The sequence below is a fragment of the Bos grunniens genome, chromosome 24 (genome assembly GCF_055505025.1).
Source record: "Bos grunniens cultivar Pamir isolate PY7600 chromosome 24, Bosgru_T2T1.0, whole genome shotgun sequence".
Taxonomy (NCBI): Eukaryota; Metazoa; Chordata; class Mammalia; order Artiodactyla; family Bovidae; genus Bos; species Bos grunniens.
The window spans coordinates 3,844,234-3,869,033 of NC_141188.1; the positions used below are offsets into that span (position 1 = coordinate 3,844,234).

At 51.1% G+C, this 24,800-nt stretch overlaps 1 protein-coding gene across 2 annotated transcripts in view; it reads left to right on the forward strand.

The window, feature by feature from the left end:
* MBP (myelin basic protein) overlaps positions 1-24,800 on the forward strand; it is a 106,012-nt gene that overhangs the window by 41,911 nt on the left and 39,301 nt on the right. For both annotated transcript variants that reach the window (XM_086372545.1, XM_086372547.1), the window contains exon 3: positions 3,420-3,507. In XM_086372545.1, the coding sequence (XP_086228671.1) occupies positions 3,420-3,507 (88 nt within the window). The remainder of the gene's footprint in view (positions 1-3,419; positions 3,508-24,800) is intronic.

Here is a 24,800-nt window from a genome sequence, read left to right on the forward strand (position 1 = left end):
CTCTATTCACTGAAAGCACAGTAATTTGCCTGAAATATCAAGCTTTTCCTCTGAACCATCCTCCCTGACCCTCAGCACTGTTTTACTGAGTTTTACCGAGAAGGAAAACACTGTCCATTCTAGTTAGAAGACATCATTGATTTTGCAGGAGCATCCTGATTTTAAAACGTGGGGAAAAATATCCACAACGATTTATAGTAACAGCTAAATTGTATTGAATTAACCACTTCTCCAATAAAGCTTATTATTTTGTAGTTAGTGAAGGATATGATATTGCTGGGTTTCCCAGATGGCGCTAGTGGTAAAGAACCCACCAGCCAATGCAGGAGAGATTCGAGTTCCAACCCTGGGTGGGGAAGATATCCTGGAGGAGAAATGGCAACCCACCCCAGTATTCTTGCCCAGAGGATCCCATGGACAGAGGAGCCTGGCGGGCTACCGTCCATAGGGTCACAAAGGGGTGGCCATGACTGAGATGACTTAGCACAGCACACACCTGGTATTGGTACCAGCATAGAAGGGACACGTGAAACCAGCACAGGTAACAAGAATTTATAGCTGATGAAAGAATCTATCACAAAATTCTTTCTGTTCCAGGTTTTACTCTCTTCTAAAAATAAATAGGTAGATATGAAAAAATGCATACTACGTTACCTTTGGCTCCCTCTGCTAAAACAGAACTTAGCCATTTAAAGCTAGTCTTCAGTTCAGTTCAGTCACTCAGTCGTGTCCAACTCTTTGTGACCCCATGGATTGCTGCACGCTAGGCTTCCCTGTCCATCACCAACTCCCAGAGCTTGCTCAAACTCATGTCCATCGAGTCAGTGATGTCATCCAACCATCTCATCCTCTGTCGTTGTCCCCTTGTCCTCCTGCCCTCAAGCTACTCTTAAAAAGCATAAAATTGAAGTTTTCTCTCCAGCACTTGTGGGGGACCAGGCACTGTGCTGGGTTTGGGGCTAGAAAGATTTATCAGGCAAGGCCCCATCCTCAAACAGTTTACAGTGTTGGTGGGGAGACAGGGATGGGGCATATTGGTCTACAGTAGAGACCAGCTCAGCTCTACAGGATGGGGGGAGGGGGGACACAAGAATGGGACTGGAGGCAGGGAAGCCACTGACGTTGGGTGGAGCTCCGTGAGGGCCTGAACCCCCAGGTCAGGCGGAAGGGATGATCTGAAAGATAGCAATGTGAAGTGTGCATGGAGCCCAGAGAGTGAAGCAGCAGGGAGGGGAGCTCAGCGAGGCCGGCTGCCCATGGTCTGGCCAGAAGCCAAGTTAGGCACTGTCTTTAAAAGATTACAGTTTGACTCATTCAGCCTCCAGAAATGTGTCTTGTGCAACGTTGAGCAAGCAAGCAAGGATTAAGGCAGCGTCAGTCATAACAGGTCACAGGGTCACGGGCAGGAGCCTGGTCACCTGGGGAGAGTGACGCTGTGATGCGGGGCTGGGTCCCCGCTGACCAGGACAGCGTGTCCTCAGGGACGCCCTCTCCAGGACTCCCGGTTCAGTGACAGAGCAAGAAGCAGAGCCATATCCAGAGTGTGGCAGCATTTACATAAACACAAAAAGGAGGAGGAAGGGAGTGAACTTGGGCAATGGCTGCAATGAGCCCAGGCTGTTTTGAGGAAGACAGAGGCTAGAAGCTCACCCGCAGGCAGGGTGGCAGCTGGGTGGTGCCCAGGGAGCCTACCCATCTCCCCGTGACCTTTTCAGTGCCTTTTGAATTTGATGTCAAGCACAGGCATTTCATAGGAAAATAATTAAATACCATAACATTGATTTAAAATAGGAACTGAACCACATCTATTTTGTGCACTTAAATTTTTAAATTCAAAAAGCACCCTGGAAAAAAAAATTGACATAAACAAGAAAAAAGACAAGGGATCCCCCCACATCCAAAAAAGAGCACAATGGTCTCCATAAAAGAGCAGAGGGAGTGGGGGAAGGGAGGGAAGAAACTCCAACTCTGAGGGTGCAGGTTCCCAGAGGAGACAGGATGGAGACCCAGCCAGTCCAGCCCCTCCCCTCAGAGGTCCAGGTGGGTCGAGGACATTAGTATCAGTCATGCACCCTAGAAGGGGCTCTCCCCCAGGGCTGCTGCTGTTATCCAGTCGTTCAGTCATGTCTAACTCTTTGCAACCCCATGGACTTCAGCACGCTAGGTCTCCCTGTCCATCACCAACTCCCGGAGTTTACCCAAACCCATGTCCATTGAGTCAGTGATGCCATCCAACCATCTCATCCTATGTTGTTCCCTTCTCCTCCTGCCTTCAATCTTTCCCAGCATCAGGGTCTTTTCTAATGAGTCAGTTCTTCACATCAGTTGGCCAAAGTATTGGAGCTTTAGCTTCAGCATCAGTCCTTCCAATGAATATTCAGGACTGATCTCCTTTAGGACAGACTGGTTGGATCTCCTTGCAGTCCAAGGAAATCTCAAGAGTCTTCTCCAACATCACAGTTCAAAAGCATCAATTCTTTGGCACTCAGCTTTCTTTATAGTCCAACTCTCACATCCATACATGTCTATTGGAAAAATCACAGCTTTGACTAGACAGACCTTTGTTGGCAAAGTAATGTCTCTGCTTTTTAATATGCTGCCTAGGTTGGTCATAACTGTTCTTCCAAGGAGTAAGCGTCTTTTAATTTCATGGCTGCAGTCATCATCTGCAGTGATTTTGGAGCCCCCAAAAATAAAGTCTGTCACTGTTTCCATTGTTTCCCCATATATTTGCCATGAAGTGATGGGACCAGATGCCATGATCCTCGTTTTCTGAATGTTGAGTTTTAAGCCAGCCTATTCACTCTCCTCTTTCACTTTCATCAAGAGGTGCTTTAGTTCCTCTTCACTTTCTTCCGTTAGAGTGGTATCATGTGCATATTTAAGGTTCTCGATATCTCTCCCAGCAATCTTGATTCCAGCTTGTGACTCATCCAGCCCAGCCTTTCTCATGATGTGCTCTGCATGTAAGTTAAACCTTGATGTACTCCTTTCCCAGTTTTGAACCAGTCAGTAGCTCCACGTCCTGTTCTCTCCCAGGGCTACCACTGGGAGAAAGTTAGAACCCAAGGGAATCAGTTTTGGTATCAATTCCATCCCATGCTTTCAGCTCACAGTCCAAAACAGGGACCAAGTAGCCACATTCCTGAGATACATGGGATGATGTCTAGCATGTTTAATGTAATCATTTCAGTGTCTTCTGTATGGAAATACATCCTCCGGATGCTTGCTTGCTCAGGCAGAGAAAACAAAGCAGAATTCCACATCCTGTACAGAAATCCACACCCTGAACTGAAATTCCACCTCAGACCTTGAGGATGGATGTGAGAATTTGTTAATCAGCTCCAAAATGTGTCAGGAGGAAAACATATTAGACTATTTTAAGAGTTTATGTTGTGTTTTTTTTTTCCACCCCCCAGGACAGTGAAACTAACAGAGGAGAACATGAAAAGAAGAGAAACACTCGTGACCTTTCCCGGGAGATCTCAGAAGACAGTGATGTGTTTGGTACGTAACGTGAAAATGAGAAGATGTGATTTCCTATGGTGATCCTGGGAAAACACATTCTCATTGGGAGAAGGTGTAACTTTTTAATTACATGAGTGAACTGTGAGTCCGTTCTCATTGTTAGAAGAGCAGGCTGTGCAGAAACCTAGAGGCTAAGTTCCCTCCACCCGCCTCCTGAGAACACCCTTGCATCCTCCGCCCCCATATGAGACTGCCCTGGCCACCTGCAGTACCCGTCTCCATCTTGCTTGTGCTCTTGGTTGGGTTTCTCGTGCTGTTTTGTGCCCACAGACACCAGAAATCTCCCAGGGTTCCCCTTGCTACACGGTGTTTCTCCGATCATTTATTTGATCAGTTGGGTGTGGACATTAGAAGTGGTAACAGTGCACATAAGAAATATCTAATGAGGAAGGGCAGTGGTCCCAGGGCCTGGACACGCTGGTGTTTATTTAACTACCGACAGTGACTCAGGAGGTGTTGGGAAATATGTTTTCTGTAAAAGTTTACTTACTCGTCGCCCTAGAGACGGAGGTTGCCTCTCACCCCAGGAGTGAACGGGCGTGTTCCCACCGATTTCTGTACGTTCACTCTTGGGTCCCCTCCGCCACTTGATGGTGGCCCTGGTGGCTCGCCCAGGGCCACAGGCCTAGCTGGGACTTGAGCAGACCTGCCCTAAGTGTCGCTCCTTGCTCCACGTGTTTGTATTCCTAGAGGCCGGCTCCTGGTAGCTCGCTTATCAAAACGGAGGGCTGTTCTCTGGCTGCTAAGACACACCTTAGCCTCTGTCAGCCCTGCCTGCAGGTCTGACGGTCACAGAACGAGGCCTCCCCACAGGGTCTGGCTGGGTCTCTGCTTATTTCCAAAAAAGAGTCTCTTCACACTTCACTTATCAGGCAGGAAAATCCACCCCAATTTTTTGTTTTTGTTTTTTTTTAATTTTGTTCCCAATTTATCTGCTGTTTTTATTTTTTTAATGTATTTTATTTTATTTTTTAACTTTACAATATTGTATTGGTTTTGCCATATATCAACATGAATCTGCCACAGGTATACACATGTTCCCCGTCCTGAACCCTTCTCCCTCCTCCCTCCCCATACCATCCCTCTGGGTCGTCCCAGTGCACCAGCCCCAAGCATCCAGTGTCGTGCATCGAACCTGGACTGGCGACTCGTTTCATATATGATATTATACATATTTCAATGCCATTCTCCCAAATCATCCCACCCTCTCCCTCTTCCACAGAGTCCAAAAGACTGTTCTATACATCAGTGTCTCTTTTGCTGTCTCGTACACAGGGTTATTGTTACCATCTTTCTAAATACTGTTTTTAAAAAATCCTTTCCTTTTCTATAATCTCATCCTTGTTGAGCGGTACACAAGAAGGATGGAACTAGACAGACTACCACTGCCCACTTTCTCAGTATCTTAAGCCTCCATAAAAATCAACCCAAAGGCCCAGAGATGAAGCCCTGAGGATTAGTGTAGTGGAGTCAAGATAGGCAGGCGGGATAGGAGCCATTGCTGTGTGCTGATTTCCTTGCAGGTTTTCTTGGGGCCTGAACAGCCCGGCGCCTCTTGGTGGTGGGGTTTACACTCCATGGAGGCAGAGGAAAGGGGAGAGAGGGCAGCCTGCCTGGAGAGCAGCCTGCGTGCCTTAGGGTCTAGAGCGGGGGCACAGTCTGTGAGTCTGTACAGAGCCTCTGAGTGTCAGTGACTTAAACACTAAAGCTGCCTGTAATCCTCTAGATTAAAAGGTGTCTTTAGTCTTCTATTCCAACTGCATATGTGTATAAACACATAAAAGAAGGTGACAAAACAAAAATGTCCAATTTTAGGTTCTACATACAAAGAAGAGCAGGCTTTTAGAGTTGTTTTGGCTAAGCTCACTTATTTTTAAAGTAAGCATCATCTTTATCATTATTCTGCAGGTTAATTGCTTTTAGGATTATTCCTAACAACATCAGCCTTCTCTTTTGCTATCAGCATGCCCACACACAGTTTTATTGATATATACATGTGTATAATATCTGTATGACATGAAAAAAATCTATTATGAGCCTTTTCCTTAAGTTACAAATGTGGTATAATTCCTGAAGTACTTTGAAAGGAAGCCCTCTTTAACCTTCTCAGATCCATCTGCAATTTGGAGAGTTTTTTATTATCTAGAGTTGAATGTGAAAACCAATGAAAGTGCAAACATCCCAGTCCAAAGCTAGATTTGCTTTTTACTGGGAAGAGTCGTGCCATCAGCCAGCTTCTGCCTGTCTTGTCGACTGTGCGCTCCCGGTGCCTTGAACAGTAAGACCAGCTCAAATACCTGCTGGTCTGAGGTTCTGTTCACAGCCAGGCTTTCAGCCCATCGGGGTGACTGGGGAGCAGTGCCCTGCTTGTCAGCCTCAGGGCAAGAGCTGCTGTCACCGCTGAGTCACAGCAGGGGGGAAGTGTGGCCGCAGATGGGGTGGCCCGGGACGGGGCCCCTCCCAGGCCCCCCTGCCTGGTGCTCTGCTCTCCTGAGTCACGCAGATGTGGGCCCTGTGGGGCTGTCAGATGTCTGCTTTTGAACTTCATATAATCTCCCGAGCCTAATGCCTTCCTGGGGGCCAAAGACACCCAGTCTAAAGTGAAGACGGGGAAAGAGGCTGAAATAATCTTGGCTATCAGTCTTGACTATCTACTCTTGAGGGATGTATATATGAATTCTTGTCAAATTCTGAAGTGTATACAAATGTCACTCCAACGAAATCAGCAACTGGGTCTTTCCCTGACCAGACAGAAACTCCCTAAACACAAGAAGAAACTCTGCTCCCATGATGGTCCATGAGCCACGAGTCACCAGCAGCCACTTAACCATGCTCCTCAGGCTCCTGGACATCATTTTGTCCACGTGTCAGAGAACTCAGGGATGGGTGAGAGGTGCGGGGAGGCCATCAGCTTTTTCCTAACCCAAGTCTGCGGAATGCCTGTCCTCAGGGTCCCAGCGGAGGTCAAGACAGCTCTGTGAGAGTCCTACTTAGAGGCCCGACGGACAGTTTAGAGGCTCTGACCGGCACTGACCCCGCACATGTGCTGAGTGCCAGGCTCACATGCCTGAAGCCATGAGTTGCACAACTCAAACCAGAGGGACTTCCTCCATCTCTGGGGAGCACCTGCAGACTTTATTGGGCTCAGGCATGTCGGACTCTGCAACCCCATGGACTGTAGCCCGCCAGGCTCCTCTGTCCATGGGATTCTCCAGGCAAAAATACTGGAGGGGTTGCCACGCCCTCTCCAGGGGATCTTCCCGACCCAGGGATCGAACCTGGGTCTCCTGCATTTACCACTGTGCCACCTGGGAAGCCCCAGACTTACTTAGCAGTTATATTTACTTTTTCATTTCCTGGGAAATTTTTACTGAATGATTTAGATCTAAGTTAGTAACTCATTGGCACGCTCTTGGAAATCTTTCTGTAATTTGTCTTTGGGCCACAGGTGGAAACACTTGGGACTGTTTTGCCTGGTCACTCAAAGAGGAAGAAACAGTTTAGGACTCAGTCACACCCTATGAGAACCATGAGCTGCCTGGGTTTTGGGGAACCAGGGTGTTCTGTGGTGGGACAGTTACTGGGCTTTTTTTGAACCTCACACCCACACACTCGGCACAAACTAGCCTTGTGGTTGGAAATCCAGGCAGGAAGGAAGGTAGACACTCACCCCAACCCCTCCCCCAGAGCTCACTAGTCAGGGGACTAAAGCAGGGCAGGTGGTTCAGCCAATGCGGGCAGAAGACTCAGGTCTCCCTGACAATGCCCAGAGGACAGAAGTCTCCAAGAGAGGGCAGCCCTGCTCTTTCCAGAGCTACCGTGGTCCCTTCCAGACATGCCGCTCATCTCCGAAGTCAGAGCAGACGGAGTCCTGTCACCCTGGATGGACGCTAGTGCAGCTCACAGGGTCACGGGATCCTGAGAACGTGGCCGCACCACGTTAGGTCAGATAATGGACGTAGAATTGTCCAGGTTCAATGTCCAGGGGGAAAGTACTCACATTAGAAACATTTGAGTATATGTATATAAGTATAGGGACTTCCCTGGTAGCTCAGCTGGCAAAGAATCACCTGCAATGCAGGAGACAGAGGTTTGTTCCCTGGGTCAGGAAGATCTTCTGGAGGGGGACATGACAACCCACTCCAGTACTCTTGCCTGGAGAATCCCATGGACAGAGGAACCTGGCGGGCTACAGTCCATGGGGTCACAAAGAGTCGGTCATGACTAAGCGACTAAGCACAGCACAGCACATATAAGTATAAAGTTATAAAGCATATAAAGTATGTATTACTAATAAATATATTTTTTAAGTGGCATGCATGCATACTAAGTTGCTTCAGTTGTGTCCAGCTCTCTGTGACCCCATGAACTATAGCCCACCAGCCTCCTCTGTCCATGGGATTCTCCAGGCAAGAATACTGAAGTGGATTGTCCTCCTCCAGGGGATCTTCCTGACCCAGGGATTGAACCCACATCTCTCACGTCTCCTGCACTGGCAGGCGGGTTCTTTATCACTATTTTAAGTGGGTAGAAGAATATATACATACATATGTGTGTATATATATATATATGCATATATATGTGTTTTTATTTTACAAGGCCAGAGTTAATTTACTCTGAGAAAACACACAAAGAAATGAAACATTAAAAAAAAAACCAGGTGCAGATGAAGTAAGACCCCATGTACATTTGCTGACTGTGCAGCAGTTGCTGCAGTTGAATTTGACATTTAACCTGGAGCTTCCCAGCTGCCTGATGGAAGTGAGACCTTATCAGCTTTTCCATGAACAGGGCAGGTGGCATCGACTCCCCCTCCCCACCTTTTAGCGTGTGGTCTGGGGCAATGTCCGTCCTCATCTGTCTGTGTGTCGGCCTCCTCGCCAGCACGTGGAGGTGACAACAGAACCACCGTGAGTGACTATCGAGCGGACACCTGGGGGCTTGCAGGCGCCCCACCCCCGTCTGCCGCAGTGACAGCTGCTGTTTTCAGACAGACGTCTGCGTGTGCTCCTCGAAGGAAGCAGAGCTGTAGTTAGCACACTGCGCGGGTGTTTTCCTGTTTAAATTGTTATCACAGGCGATCACGTGGCAGTCAGTGACCTCAAGGTATTTTTACGGCGTGTTGGTGATTTGTTTCATATGCAAATAGTGATCAACTGGATAATGAGTTTCCTTGAGGCTCGAGGTGCCCTTGGTGCCAGAGCCCACGGCAAGTGGAAACAGACTCCCAACTGGATGGGGAGGACCTGTGAGCTCTGTGTGGCCTGAGATAACGCCCGGCCAAGTTTGGAAGGTACTCTGCCACAGACAGATATTGCCCTGAGAATCTTCATGTAGCATTAAAAAGAAAAAAAAAGTTGCTTTTTTTTTTTTAATTTCCAAGAACCTTCCACAAGGAAATCTTTTTGAGATGCTATTTAAGTGATATTTAATATGCTATGATGATCAGATTGAGTTACAAAATCCATAAGCAGCAGTCATTACTGATCTAAAATTCTATCTCAGTTCAGTAACAGCCGAAGATGAGGGAGCCACTCTGTCCTGCCTGGCAGACGCAGCTCAGGGCATCCCAGATAGAATCCAAGTCCTTCAGAAACGATCACTGCACAACCTCTTCCCCGGAATATTTGAGGGCAGCCTTAATGAGCTGCTGATTATGAACCAGCTGCTGCCTGAAGCAGACAAGCGATAGAATCAGTATCCTATGAGTGCAGCTCCTGGGTGGATAAAAACCATGGAGTAAAAGTCACAAGTGGAGAACTTGAAGGGATGTTAGAAATCATCCTGTCCATCCGCTCACTGTGTCCATGAGAGTCTTGACTGCCAGGACAGGGAAGACAGAGGTGGAGGGAGACACAGGATGGCAGCCCTGGGACCCGCCCTGGTCTGAGCCCCACCAGGAGAACAGGGGCTTGTCCAGGATGGTCCTTAGGGAAAGAGGCAGCGCTCATTTGACAGATTTGTTAGAGCAGTGAAACATCATAGGGTTTCACTTTTCTGTGTATTTGACTGAATAAGATGATACCTTGTGTCTTTAAAGTACTCAGTTGTGTTCAACTCTTTGCAACCCCACGGACTGTTGCCTGCCAGGCTCCTCTGGCCATGGGATTCTCCAGGCAAGAATACTGGAGTGGGTTGCCATGCCCTCCTTCAAGGAATCTTCCTAACCCAGGGATCAAATCAGGGTCTCCTGCATTGCCAGGTGGATTCTCTACCACTGAGCCACCTGTGAAGCCTGGTCTTTAAAGTACTAGTTTCTCCTTGTAGTTCCCAGACAGTCCTCTGGGGGCACTCTCCCCATTCTCAGTTGTATTTATTTCTTGCTGAAGCCCCCCATTGGAAAAGACCTTGATGCTGGGAAAGATTGAAGGCGGGAGGAGAAGGGGACAACAGAGGATAAGATGGTTGTGTGGCATCACTGATGCGATGGACATGAGTTTGAGTAAACTCTGGGAGTTGGTGATGGACAGGGAGGCCTGGCGTGCTGCGGTCCTTGGGGTCGCAACAAGTCAGAGTGACTGAGTGACTGAACTGAACTGAGCTGAGGCCCACAGCTCCCAGAGGTGCTCGGGTGACGCCCTCAGGGTGAGCGTAGGTTTGTTTTGTGCCTGTGAGGTGTCAGGTGTGCTCCACCACCTCCACCATGAGCTGCTGGACCGATGTCCTGGCCTCTGGGATCATCTTATTTCTTGAGTGAGGCTGTATCACCTAGCAGCTGGGAGTGTGGAGCAGACCTCTGGGTGGGAGGCTCAGCCTCTGTGGGCTCCGGTTCCTGTGTGGAAGGGGCTCCCAGCACCGCAGAGCTCCAGGCTGTCGTGGGGGGTCATCGGAGTTAAACAGTCCATAAGAGGCCAGGCTGGTCCCCAGGGCAGGTGCTGAGCCAGGCAGGCGGTGGCCCTCAGCTCATCCATCCAAGCGGCCTGCCTGAAGCCCCCATGACCTTTAACTAGTCCATATACAAATGTGGTATTCAATCACATGTACAGTATTTAAATTAAATGGGCGTGGCTGTGAGTCGGCCCCCTCTTCTGGGTTTTCTGCTCTGAGCCTCATTTTCCTAAAGATGAAGTAGATCATCAGAGGAAAACAGCAGAAGAGAAAGGGGCGTCTAGCGATAACTCCAGGCATGGACGGAGGAGCCTGGTGGGCTGAGTCCATGGGGTCGCTAAGAGTCGGACACGACTGAGAGACTTCACTTTCACTTTTCACTTTCATACATTGGAGAAGGAAATGGCAACCCACTCCAGTGTTCTTGCCTGGAGAATCCCAGAGACGGGGGAGCCTGGTGGGCTGCCGTCTATGGGGTCGCACAGAGTCGGACACGACTGAAGCAGCAGCGATAACTCACCAACGTCTCCAGGAGTCTGAGCACCGGCTCGCTCCTTTGTCCCTTTCCTGCGGGGACAGGGTGGGCAGCGTTGCTGGTGTGTTCTCTGCCGAGAGCGCTGGTCTCCAGCCTCCAGCATCTGCCTAAGCTCGCCTTACTTACTCACTGTGCTGGGTGCTAAGTCACTCGGTCGTGTCTGACTCTTTGCAACCCTATGGACTGTAACCCACCAGGCTCCTCCTCCATGGGATTCTCCAGGCAAGAATACTGGAGTGGATTTCCATGCCCTCCTCCAGGGGATCTTCCGTACCCAGAGATCGAAGCTGAGTCTCTTGTGTCTCCTGCATTGACGGCAGGTTCTTTACCACTAGCGCCACCTGGGAAGCACTTACTGGCTGGCTTGGGACCTGTCAGGGCACATGGTCCAGGCTACCAGCACGGCTCACCTGGATGCCTCCAAGAACCCAGCCTCCATCCTCAGCGTTCCCCTCTGCCCTCATCACCCCTGCTCGCAGGTCCCCCAGCCTCCCCACACCCCTGGAGCCCTGCAGGCCGGCACTCCCTGCCCCGCCCCAACCTGCTCCTGGCTCCTGGAGCTCAGGGCCTTTGCCCGGGCAGCCCTTCCCCAGGCCTCCACACCCAGGTGACCAGCCCCCTCAGAAGAGAGCGGCGCAGGGACGGGGGGCTATGCCAGCCCTGAAACAAGCCCTCAGCCTTCAGAGCTCAGTGTCACGACTTGAGCTGTGTGACACCCCACCGAGGGTAGGCTCCCTGTCCTCAGGGACTCTGGGGCGGTGGACGGCTTCTACCCAAAGGCTGTGACGTGGGGACACGTCCCTTAGGGGACAGTGTCCTTCGCGTGCACTGAGGGTCCGTGGGCCCGCTCTGGCTGCAGCCCTCCAGTGGGGGTCGGCATATCGTGTGTCGTCTGCCTCCCACAGCCCGACCCGCGGCCCTCAGAGGAGCTCGGTCACCCGGTGGATAACGGAAGGGTGGTAGGACCTGGGACCCCGCCCCCCGCCCCTCCTCTCTCTAAGACACCATTGCAAACTGCGGCTTTTCACCAAGGATGCCGCGGCCAGTGTGACCGCCCACCTGAGCCCTTTACTCCTGAGGCGTTCTGCCCCTGGGCAGCGGCTGAGCAAGCAGCTCGGGAGGTGGGCCTGGACGTGGGCGGGGCCAGGGGACCTGGACGTGGGCGGGGCCGGGGGACCTGGACGTGGGAGGAGCCAGGGGCCTGGATGTGGGAGGAGCCAGGGGCCTAGACGTGGGAGGGGCCGCGGGGCCTGGACGTGGCGGGGCCGGGGGACCTGGATGTGGGCGGGGCCGTGGGTCCTGCACGTGGGAGGGGCCGGGGGGCAGGTGACTGCCTGTTTGCTGGGATGTCTGAGCACGCCCGCTGGGGACCTGCAGTGCCAAGACCCCGTGAGGACTGTGGTCCAGGCAGAAGTGAGGCCCCCGTTCCGCGCGGCGAGCTTTCCGGGCCTCGACTCGCACTGGTGGTCAGACGGGCAGAGGCCCGCGGTCGGCTGCCTGGGCGCTCCCCCGCTGGCCCTGGCTTGTGGAATAGCTTGTGCTGCTCAGAGTCACTTGAGGCCATCAGACTCACAAAAGGACAACGGGACCATTTCCAGAACAAAAAGGGACACAGGCCGCGCCGACACAAATAGCAGCTGTGAGGGCCTGGCGGACGGACGGCCCCATGTCCAGCCGAGGTCCGGGGCCTCAGAAGCCCCGTGGCCCCCTCGTGGCCCCTTCCCCTCCTCCACACCACTCTTGTGACTGGTGAGCCTGGTGGGTCTAGGGTCCCCACCTTGAAAGCACCCACATTTAGTTTCCATCAGGAAAAGGGACCATGTCCAATCTCCACCTCAACCCGACCAGAACTCCGAACATGGCCTCGGGTGCTGGCGTGCAGCTGGAGTGCTGTCACCTCCGATTCACAGGTTAGCTGGAGACCCTTCTCCTCAAGGCCGAGTTACTAGCGGGACAGGGCCAGTTCGCCTCTCTAGGCCAGCTGTCCTCCTCCCGCCAGTTCAGGAGGTGGCCGTGGCCTTGTCTGTTCTTATTCCTTTGGGGGAGGGGGGCCATGTCCTCCAGGATCCTTGACAGGTGGGTCTGCCTTCCCTCGTTTCCACAAAGGCTGTTACGTTCAGTTCAGTTGCTCAGTCCTGTTGGACTCTTTGTGACCCCATGGACTATGGCCCCCAGGCTCCTCTGTCCATGGGATCCTCCATGCAAGAATACTGGGTAGCCATGCCCTTCTCTAGGGGATCTTCCTGAGCCAGGGATGGAACCTGCATCTCTCATGTCTCCTGCACTGGGGAGAAGGGTGGTGGGTGATCTCACGCGCTCTCGCAGGACTGGCTGTTTGGCTCGTGCACAAGCACATTTCCATCTCTGCAAACGTTCAGGAGGAGCATCAGCCTCACTGGCAGACAGCTCCTAGGCTCCTAGACACCAAGGGACCCTGGACTTTTATTTCATATAAGTGAAATGTGATATTTAGGAGATACACACATGTTATCATCTGTAGTTAACTTGCAATCTGGCCCAGCAACTTGAATGTGCAGATCATTAAGTGTTTTCACATTTTGTTAACTGTGTGTATCAATGAAGTGCCGTATGTCCCTGACACGAATGTTAGATCCGTGCACAAGCTGGCCACCGACTCCTGCTTCAACTTTGCTGCTGGATTTTTCAAGCGGTACCTTCCTGCCCCACACACTTTTAGTAACGTTTTCTGTTGCTCCCTCGGAACAAATGTGTGATTGTTTTCAGTCCTTGCAGTTGTTGGGGAACGTGGGTCTCCTGTTTCCACCCACTTGCCATCACTCGAGCAATTTCACTCTTTGTAATTTTTCTAATAGAAAAAGAGATTAAATTCATGAGAGTAATTTTTTAAACTGAAGATGGCCTTGCTACAGAAGAAGGAACATATTGAAAAGTGTGGGATTTGGTGATTGTTTATCCCAGTGATCCTAGTCCTTGTGGGAACACTCTAACCTGCAGAGGTTGGCAGAAGTGACCCCAGAGGTCGGAGGTCAGTGGTCATGGTGCAGGTGCTTCCTGTTAGGAAACCTGTCATTTAAATGTCTCCACAGGGCGACTGTCCTCAAGCCATGCTGCTAGCTTGCTGTAGTCAGATACTGCCAATACTGATCAGTTAATCCCGTGATCAGTGTTGCCTTGTCCGTGGTCTCTGCTGTTTGTGTGGAGGTTGGGGAGGCCAGGCCAGGGCCCTCTGTCTGCCTGCTACTCTCAGAGGCTGCTTTGTCCCCAGCTCTCACCTGTTTCCTCCAGCCATCGCCGAGTTCCTTCTCTAATGAGAAAGAATAAGCAGATTAATTTCTGACACGTGAGCTGATTACTTAGAAAGCAAACCACGATTGTAATTATCAAGAGCCTGTTCATCCACTGATCAATGTATCCAGAGGTATCTTGTTACAAAGGGCATCCTTTAACCTTGGGAGTGCGCATGAACACCTACACACCTACATACACACACACACACACACACACACAGAAGAGGACAACAACAACAACAAAAATACAACCATTATAACCACTGTTGTTAAGGAAACAGACATTTCCATTTCTTCAAAGCATATTTACTTGAAAAAAATTACAACTCTCTTTAATGAATGTTTTCTTCTCTTCTTTTAGTTTAACTTGATTTTAGCTTTTCAGATCTGATCTTGTCTATTGACACAGCACATAATCCCTGGGTTTCCTAAGGTGTGAATGAGCAAGAACCCCCTCAGTGGGGGTGCTGCAGGCTGCGGGGGGAGGTGAGCATAGCACAGCAGTAGGGAGGCCGCCCCCAACTCCAGGAAGGGTCCCGAGCAGAGGGCTGGCCTCTATGAGGGGCTCCATGAGTCCTGGGGTCTCCCTGAGCCATCCCTGCAGGGTGAGACCAGTGTGGCCATTACCGGGTGTCCCCTCCAAGCAGCCTGTGGCCAGGAGGCCATGCACAGCAGGGGCTGGGGGCTGGATGCTGTGCGCAGAGCCGTCGGGAGCGGGGGGCCGACACTTGGAGCAAAGGCGAGTCTGCACGCAGTTTTCCTTTGGCCTTTGGCTCATCAGCAGTGGGTGGGCGCCAAGTCCTCTGTCCTTGAGGATCAGAGAGGCCGGCCCTGGGGGATGCCACAGGTCCGCAACGAGGCTGCAGAGCTGCCAGCCACAGGCAGGAGCAGCCATGAGGGCAGGGCCGGCCCGGCTCCTTGCACTTGCGTTTCCAGATGTTTCCTGGGTCACAGCCTCTCGCTCTGGGCCACACAGAACCACAGTCCCAGGATCTTGCCTCCCTCTCTGCATCCTCCAGTTGCCCTCTCTGTCGGTTCCCTAGGCATTGCCCCAGGTCAGCAAGGTGCTGGCCCTGTGGCATCCACAGGGCCAAGGGGCAGGCAACTTGTCCTGAGGAGTCAGGGAAGCTCATCAAGGTTAAGAGCCTGAAACACCTCTGTCACCTCGACTTAAAACTGGGCAGCATAGCAGGTGTGGTTGGTGTCTGCTGGTGTCCAGGGAGGGGCCTCACACCCTGGTGGGGTGGGGCTTGCACGGGGAGGGGCCTCACACCCTGGCGGGGTGGGGTTTGCACAGGGAGGGGCCTCACACCCTGGCAGGGTGGGGCTTGCAGGGCCACAAGGGTGGCATGAGGAGCAGCAGAGCCGGGGATTCACCAGTGGTGCCAGGCGGTAGCAGGAGTCAGGGTCAGGGAATGTCCAGGGTGGTGACTAGGCAGGGTCCGGACCCGAGAGCCCACAGGAATGGCGCTGGTTGACCTGCGGGATCCTTGGCCCAAAGGTCTGGGCGTGAGAGTAACACACATTAACACAGGGTCTAGACAGATGTGGATGGATCAGCCCCCAGGGGATCTGAGTCCCTCCTCCCTCTGCTCAGGGTCCCCCTGGAAAGCCCTCAGATGAGCTAACACCCCTCACACCACAACACAGGGCAACAGCTCACTGCTTCACCATGTACAGAGCATTCACAGGGATTAAAAGCTTTGTCCCTAGCAGCCACTTTCTAAGGATGACATTTCATGCACTGCATTTAGACATATGTAGAGATTCAGGCCAGAAGGGACATTGCCACCTGCTCCAGACCTGCTTGAGCAGTGTTGGCCTGGGTGATCTCAGGTGATGAGCACAGGTGCTGGCATGGGTGACCACAGGTGAGCGTGGGTGCTGGCCGGGTGATCACAGGTGAGCATGGGTGCTGGCCTGGGTGATCACAGGTGAGCGTGGGTGCTGGCCTGGGTGATCACAGGTGAGCATGGGTGCTGGCCTGGGTGATCACAGGTGAGCGTGGGTGCTGGCCTGGGTGATCACAGGTGAGCGAGGGTGCTGGCCTGGGTGATCACAGGTGAGCACGGGTGCTGGTCTGGGTGATCACAGGTGAGCGTGGGTGCTGGCCTGGGTGATCACAGGTGAGCGAGGGTGCTGGCCTGGGTGACCACAGGTGAGCACAGGTGCTGGCCTGGGTGACCACAGGTGAGCATGAGTGCTGGCCTGGGCGACCACAGGTGAGTGTGGGTGCTGGCCTGAGTGACCACAGGTGAGCACGGGTGCTGGCCTTGGGTGATCACAGGTGATCACAGGTACTGGCCTGGATGATCACAGGTGATGAGGACACTGGGTGATCATAGGTGAGCGCGGGTGCTGGCCTGGGTGATCACAGGTGATCTCGAGTGCTGGCGTGGGTGACCACAGGTGAGCACGGGTGCTGGCCTGTGTGATCACAGGTGATCTCGAGTGCTGGCCTGGGTGACCACAGGTGAGCACGGGTGCTGGCCTGGATGATCACAGGTGAGCGTGGGTGCTGGCCTGGGTGATCACAGGTGAGCGAGGGTGCTGGCCTGGGTGACCACAGGTGAGCACAGGTGCTGGTGTGGGTGACCACAGGTGAGTGTGGGTGCTGGCCTGGGTGATCACAGGTGAGCAAGGTAATGACAGGACCTCACTCCGAGGGACCCGCTCCCCCACCTGGCAGGTTGCACTGTTCATTGTTCTTCCAATTCCTCAGAAACCAGGGTCCCTCAAAAGTAATCCAGGACTTGTAACAAATGATGCCAAATTGTATCTGAGATGAAAATGTTAAATGTCACAGTGAGATTTGGGGAGATCAATTTTTCTTCAATTTTGCAGAACTTGGTAATACACCCAGGTGTATGTGTATGAATTTATTTTCATGATATGGAAATGTTGACTTTCTGCATATGGTAATCTCCTTATGGAATTATCAAATTATTCAAAGTTATACCACACAATATAGATTATCATAAGCAGCTGTTTTGCTTAATTTCAGAATTTTCAGAATAAGTGTTTTCAAGTGTCTACCTTTACTGCATGAGTAGACAGGGAATATTTTCTATTTCTTCAGTCAGATACTTGATAAAATGTACATGGTGTCTGATCATGATAAACTGTTTAAAAACAATTTCTGAAAAAGGAGCTAAACAAAGCAAAAAAAACCTGAAACTGTTAGCACACCCTTAACTAAAACAATATGCATCTGGGAACAGTTAAAGCAGCAGATAAAGACAGTTTACCTGAGACCATTTTTATAACTGGTATCTTGGAATGTTTCCTTTATTTCCATTTATCTGTTACATCACTTTTCTTCATCTGAAACATCATGTCTTATTTCCTGAGGGGTTTTTTAAAGTATTTCGCTGACCATTTCTTCCCTTGCAGCGTGTTCAAGTTATTTTTATCCTTAAAAAGAGCAGTGGCTGACACTGGCTGGCACCAGACTGGCACTGGGAGGTGCTGGGAGGCGCCTGTGAAAGGCAGACGTTGTGCGAGGCACTGCCATCTCTGCCGCTAGACGTTTGACACCATTGTTCCCTCGGCTCCCAGGGACCGACAGGGCAGTGGGACAGATCTGTGCCCAAGAGGAGACCTCGGCATCGTGCTCTCAGTTACTGAAACGCCCGAGAGCAAACCTATCGATTGTTTTTTGCAGAGTGAGCTGTGGACGATGCCGGCCCCCTAGGCTCCTAGAGGCCAGTCACTGGACCCTGCGGGTGGTCCTTCCGTTTCTAAAGCCAGCAACATGCTCCCCATCCTTCCTGTACCTGGATCTCTCTCCCTGGCCTCAGTCTCTGTCCCCAGATGAAGAAGACTCTGCCTTCCAAAGGCTCCTGTGGTTAGTGAAATAGTCCCAGAGAACCTCTGCTTTGCCATAGATACACCTTGTCATGTTCATGGGTTCCACACACTCGGAGAGGAGGGATTATACAAGGGGTGAAGATTGGGACCCATTCTTAGCATTCTGCCCACACAGGCATGAAATGAATATTGGATGGGTGGGTTGATAGATGTGTGGATGTGTGGATGGATGGACGGACGGATGGATGTGTGGATGGATGGATGGATGATGAGTGGATGGATGGATGGATGATGGATGGATGGATGGGTGGATGAGTGGATGGATAGATAGATGGATGGAGGGGTGGATGTCTGGATGGATGGGTGGGTGGATGAGTGGATGGATGGATTGATGGATAGATGGATGGATGGATGTGTGGATGTATGGATGGATAGATAGATGGATGGATGTGTGGATGGATGGGTGGGTGGATGAGTGGATGGATGGATAGATAGATGGATAGATGGATGGGTGGGTGGATGAGTGGATGGATGGATAGATAGATGGATAGATGGATGGATGTGTGGATGAGTGGATGGATGGATGGATGGATGGATGGATGTGTGGATGAGTGGATGGATGGATTGATGGATGGATAGATGGATGGATGTGTGGATGAGTGGATGGATGGATGGATGGATGGATAGATGGATGGATGTGTGGATGGATGGATGAGTGGATGTATGGATGGTTGGATGTGTGGATGGGTGGTTGGGTAGGTGGATGGATGGGTGGATGGAAAACTATGGGTTTTTACACAAAGTATTCCCAAGCTAGTTTTGCAACATAAAAATAATAATAACAGTAACAAAATGCCCTGGCATTAACAACATGTTGTTTTATGCTCCTTGCATGTTGTCAGAACAATGACATGAGGGGACACCACATATTTGTTCAGTGTTGCTCCCTGCTGACAGGGTAGTGGTGCCCGTGGTGTCACCTTCTGAGGGGTCCTGTAGCCTCTAGCGCCTGTGCAGGGTCACCGTGAGACCCCCAGAGGCTGCACAAGGAATGGAACCCTGTGAACATCGGGCCCTTCGGAATCTCACTGTCTTGACAGCAGCTGGGTTTGGGGAGCAGGGAATGCGATAGAGGCTTGGGGAGGAGCCTGCCCACCCCCTTCTTCTCCGGCTCTGCGTGGGGCTCTCTCGCCTGTGACCCTATCCCCGCCGTGGGAGGGTTCCAGGGGCCAGCTATTTAGAGTAAATAAAAACTGTATGTTCTGTGTCCACAAAGGAGGCATTCGTGTGACGTGGGTGGGCTGATAAGATGCGTTTGTGGCAGAGTTGTCAAGAAACCTCTGCGGGCGGCCGCGTGCCTCTCATAGAAGCAGAGTCTGCCCCTGCACGGCCACGGCCGTAACCATGGGCCTTCTTGTTCCTCCGCCCTCCCTGGTGACCCCGAGCGCCGAGTGCCAGGGACAGAAGTATTCCACAAACAAGGAGAGTCCTCTTCGCCCTGGCCCACACTAGCAAATTCCAGGCTCCTCAGGCCCCGCCAGCCCCACTGCAGGAATGGCCTGGTCCCATCAGAAACACGCAGGTGCTCGGGCCCTCCTGCTCGCGTGGGCAGCCGGCCACACTTGGCCGCTGCCTGTGAGGAGCGGCTCCCTCCTGCCCTTCATCCCTCTGGACTACGCACTTGTCCCCATCATTTTCACCTGAGGTTCTGTCCAAGGCCTCGTGCTCATAGCCTGGTTTGTGGCCATCGGTTTAAGGAAGCCCCTGGCAGGACAGGAATTGAGCGCCTGGGCTGAGCTCCAGTCCACCCCGGCAGTCTCTCGGGCAGAGCCCACGGGCTGCTCTGTGAGGCCAGCACCTGGGGGCCCGTCTCAGGGAGGAAGGGCGACATCTGTGTTTAACCCAAGCCCAGCAGGCCCCACGCCTGGTGGCCAGGGCGGTGCCTCCACTCCCACCAGGATGGAGAGGGGCTGGCAACCCACAGGCGGGGTGGGCAGGATGCTTTCTTGTGTGGACGATCCCGTGAGATGAGACGAGATGTTCTGTTGGATCACGTGTATCAGCAGGCCCGATGTTAGCCCCACTCAGAGCAAGGAGACCTGGACATTTGAGCAGTTTCACACCATCAACCATCATCTGGCCAGGGCCCAGGTCCACCAGATGAAACCACGTCTGCCTCCCTTACAGTCGCTTCCCTGGACTCTGTTGTGGGGGGACAGACGCCTGCGGAAGGAGGCTGGGGTTCTGAGTGGTCCCTGCTGAGCCGGGAGAGGGGTGGGTCGGGAGGTGGGACTGCTTATCCACAAAGCTCTGCAGTGAGACTCCTGCAACAGCATGTCCAACCCATCCTCCCACCACAGAAGCCAGTGGAGAATCAAAATTTATAAAGATCACTTGAAGAAGTCATGTTGTCCATCAGTTTCGATTTCTGAGCTTCTGCTTGCTTTTTTATGGGCTGTGGGAAACCTAATCACCTTCTCTTGGTTTTTGAGGATCTAATATCTCTTCTAGCTTAGATCTAATATCTAAGCTAGTGGAGGTGATGGAATTCCAGTTGAAATCATCATTCTGAAAGATGATGCTGTGAAAGTGCTGCACTCAATATGCCAGCAAATTTGGAAAACTCAGCAGTGGCCACAGGACTGGAAAAGGACAGTTTTCATTCCAATGCCAAAGATAGGCAATGCCAAAGAATGCTCAAACTACTGCACAATTGCACTCATCTCACACACTAGTAAAGTAATGCTCAAAATTCTGCAAGCCAGGCTTCAGCAATACATGAACCGTGAACTTCCAGATGTTCAAGCTGGTTTTAGAAAAGGCAGAGGAACCAGAAATCAAATTGCCAACATCTGCTGGGTCATCGAAAAAGCAACAGAGTTCCAGAAAAACATCTATTTCTGCTTTATTGACTATGCCAAATCCTTTGACTGTGTGGATCACAATAAACTGTGGAAAATTCTGAAAGAGATGCGAATATCAGACCACCTGACCTGCCTCTTGAGAAACCTATATGCAGGTCAGGAAGCAACAGTTAGAACTGGACATGGAACAACAGACTGGTTCCAAATAGGAAAAGGAGTACGTCAAGGCTGTATATTGTCACCCTGCTTACTTAACTTCTATGCAGAGTACATCATGAGAAACGCTGGACTGGAAGAAGCACAAGCTGGAATCAAGATTGCCGGGAGAAATATCCATAACCTCAGATATGCAGATGACACCACCCTTATGGCAGAAAGTGAAGCAGAACTAAAGAGCCTCTTGATGAAAGTTAAAGAGGAGAGTGAAAAAGTTGGGTTAAAGCTCAACAATTCAGAAAATGAAGATCATGGCATCTGGTCCCATCACTTCATGGGAAATAGATGGGGAAACAGTGTCAGACTTTATTTTGGGGGGGCTCCAAAATCACTGCAGATGGTGATTGCAGCCATGAAATTAAAACACGCTTACTCCTTGGAAGGAAAGTTATGACCAACCTAGATAGCATATTCAAAAGCAGAGACATTACTTTGCCAACAAAGGTCCATCTAGTCAAGGCTATGGTTTTTCCAGTGGTCATGTATGGATGTGAGAGTTGGACTGTGAAGAAAGCTGAGTGCCGAAGAATTGATGCTTCTGAACTGTGGTGTTGGAGAAGACTCTTGAGAGTCCCTTGGACTGCAAGGAGATCCAACCAGTCCATTCTGAAGGAGATCAGCCCTGGGATTTCTTTGGAAGGAATGATGCTAAAGCTGAAACTCCAGTACTTTGGCCACCTCGTGTGAAGGGTTGACTCATTGGAAAAGACTCTGATGCTGGGAGGGATTGGGGGCAGGAGGAGAAGGGGACGACAGAGGATGAGATGGCTGGATGACATCACTAACTCGATGGACATGAGTCTGAATGAACTCCGGGAGTTGGTGATGGACAGGGAGGCCTGGCGTGCAGCGATTCATGGAGTCGCAAAGAGTCGGACACGACTGAGCAACTGAACTGACTGACTGACTATCTTCTGCAATGGGCTGGAGTGTTGGATAACTTGTTGGGTTCCTCACCGTCTCTGTCTCCCTTAAGGTTTTCTTGGCTCTCAAGAACAGCCTATGACCTCAGGTGGCCCGCCCGCCCCACCCCCGCCTTCTGATCCAGGTTGCCCACCCTGAAGGACCTGGCCTAGGGGTCACACGTTCGGCAGGTCACTGTCCCAGTGTGAGACGACCTGGAACTGCGATCTTTGTGCTAACCTGCATTGTACAGGGGTGTCAATGGTGTCAATAATCTTTAAGAGAATATTTAATGGAGGAAATATGGAGGAAAAGTGTAAGTTGTAAAGCATGAGTGTAAAAACAGCAAGTGGAAGACCAGGTCCCTAAAGATTCCCTGCGCTTTTGTGGATTCTGCAATGACGGCTGCTGTCATCTGCTCCACGCTGGTCCTCTTAGAGAGAAACAAAGGATTCGTATAAACAGTTATGACAGCAGCACCTTGTGGTTCACTGGGGCCCGTGGACTTATTTCTGGAGAACACTTCCTAACACGACTGTGAGCTAGGAGACCAGGTGGCGAATCAGTACAGGAGAAAACCGCTGCGCGCCAGGCCAGGGGCCTCCAGCCGCTCTGAAGCCCTCCTTCGTGCATTTAGAGGAAAGTGCCCCAGAGCCCCGTGCCCACCCCGGCCCAGAAGGGGAGGGCCCCGTTCCACGCAGGGTCACTGTGTGATCCGTCTCCAGGTGGTTTCTGCCTTGGGTACCATGGACATTACAGCAGGGTGGGGATGGGAGGGCGGGGTCCCCGTGACCTCAATGGGCCTCCTAAGCATTGCCTGAGCTCCTGGGAACCCTGGTGCCAGCAGCTCGAATGTGAACTGTGTGGACCTCAACAGCTCCTGAGACATGGTCTGCACTCGCCTGCATTCAGGCCCCATGAGAGACACCAGGGAGCCACTGGGGAGGCAGACCCCCCAGGGAGAAAGGGCAGACGGTGGAGACCCACGGTTCTGAGCCAGAGAGACCTGTGCTGGGGCACACGCCGAGCAAGGCAATTCAGTTGTGACTTTGGTTTGGGGATTTTTTTTTCCTGTAATTTAACAGGTGACCCCATGGACTGTAGCCGGCCAGGCTCCTCTGTCCATGGGATTCTCCAGACAAGAATACTGGAGTGGGTTGCCATGCCCTCCTCCAGGGGATCTTCCTGACTCAGGGATCAAACCTTGGTCTTCTGCAATACAGGCAGACTTTTTTTCCCTTCTTTTTCTTTCTTTCTTTCTTTTTTTTTTCACTATCTGAGCCATCAGGGAAGCCCTAGAATAAGAAAGTAAAATTACAGATTACAGTTTGGGCTATAAACTTAATTAGATATGCCACCCAAAGCTACTATTTTGAAAACCAAGGTAAAAATGTAGGTACAACCAGTGAGTCTGAGCCCTCAAAATGAAGGAACAAATTTTATTTTCTGAGGGATGTCATATGGGGAGCAAGCACATGTATATTATATGTACCAGAAGCTCCTCTGGGAAGCTGCTGGAGGTCAGTGGCAAAATGAGGACTGTGGGTTCAGAGTGGCGTTCAGGGCTTGGGCCTCCTGCCCGGCAGGAGGGAGGGTTGTTGGGACTCTGGGGCTTCCCGGCGTGTCCGGGCCCTGCCCAGAAGACCAGCAGCAAGGCTGCTCCCCTCGGTGAAGGGACGTGTGGACAGACGCAGGCTCTCGGCAGGAGGGTCAGAAAGTGACCTGAGTGCATCCCTTTTATTCTGAGATGACGCCTTCTTGTTCTTTTCTTGTACTTTCCCAAATTCCCTTTCTTCCTTTTGTGTAGGCTAGTACATGGTAATTTCTTGTTTTCTCTTAATGTCTTGTTCAGTCACTAAGTTACGTCTGACTCTTTGAGACCCTGTGGACTGCACCATGCCAGGCTTCTCTGTCTATCTCCTGGAGCTTGCTCAAACTCACGTCCATGGAGTCAGTGATGCCATCCAACCATCTCATCCTCTGTCGTCCCCTTCTCTTCCTACCTTCGATCTTTCCCAGCATCAGGGTCTTTTCCAATGACTCAGTTCTTCGCATCAGGTAACCAAAGTATTGTAGCTCCAGCTTCAGCAATAGTCCTTCCGATGAATACTCAGAGTTGATTTCCTTTAGGATGGACTGGTTGGATCTCCTTGCTGTCCAAGGGACTCTCAAGAGTCTTCTCTGGCAGCACAGTTTGAAAGCATCAATTTCTTGATGCTCAGCCTTCTTTATGATCCAACTCTCAGAGCCATGCATGACTACTGGAAAGACCATAGATTTGACTAGACGGATCTTTGTGTCTTAGCAAAGATGAAAGCTTCCCAGACTTCTGGAAATGCCAGTCTAAAGACCTCACTCCTCATTTTTACTATTTGACTGCTCCATGAAGCCTGGGAACCTCCCTTTAAATGAGGGTGATGCGCATGAATGAGCCAGCAATGATGATGTGTGGTGGGCTAAGCCTCTACCATGCAGTTTTAAAGTGTATTCTTGGCAAAACCTCTAATTAGCTGAGTGATGATCATTTTTATTGTCTCTAGCTTCATTAAAGATCTGGTCAGCTGTGAATATGAAATTTTATTAAACTTCCCTGATGAAATTATAGTTGCATGATCCCTTAGGCCTTATGTTTCAAGCTATCTAATCACAGGAATTTTAAAAAGTTAAATTAATTATAGTGAGAAGAAGCCCACCATGACTTATATCTTGTCAATAGAAGGTTTTCATTTTGTTGTTAAATTTAATAGATGGACTCACCTTCACAGAGGGGGGTTCTATATGTGTGTTATTCTGGTGGGAGGAGGGATACAGTCCTGCTCTGACAAACAGCATGTACTTTCTACTGTG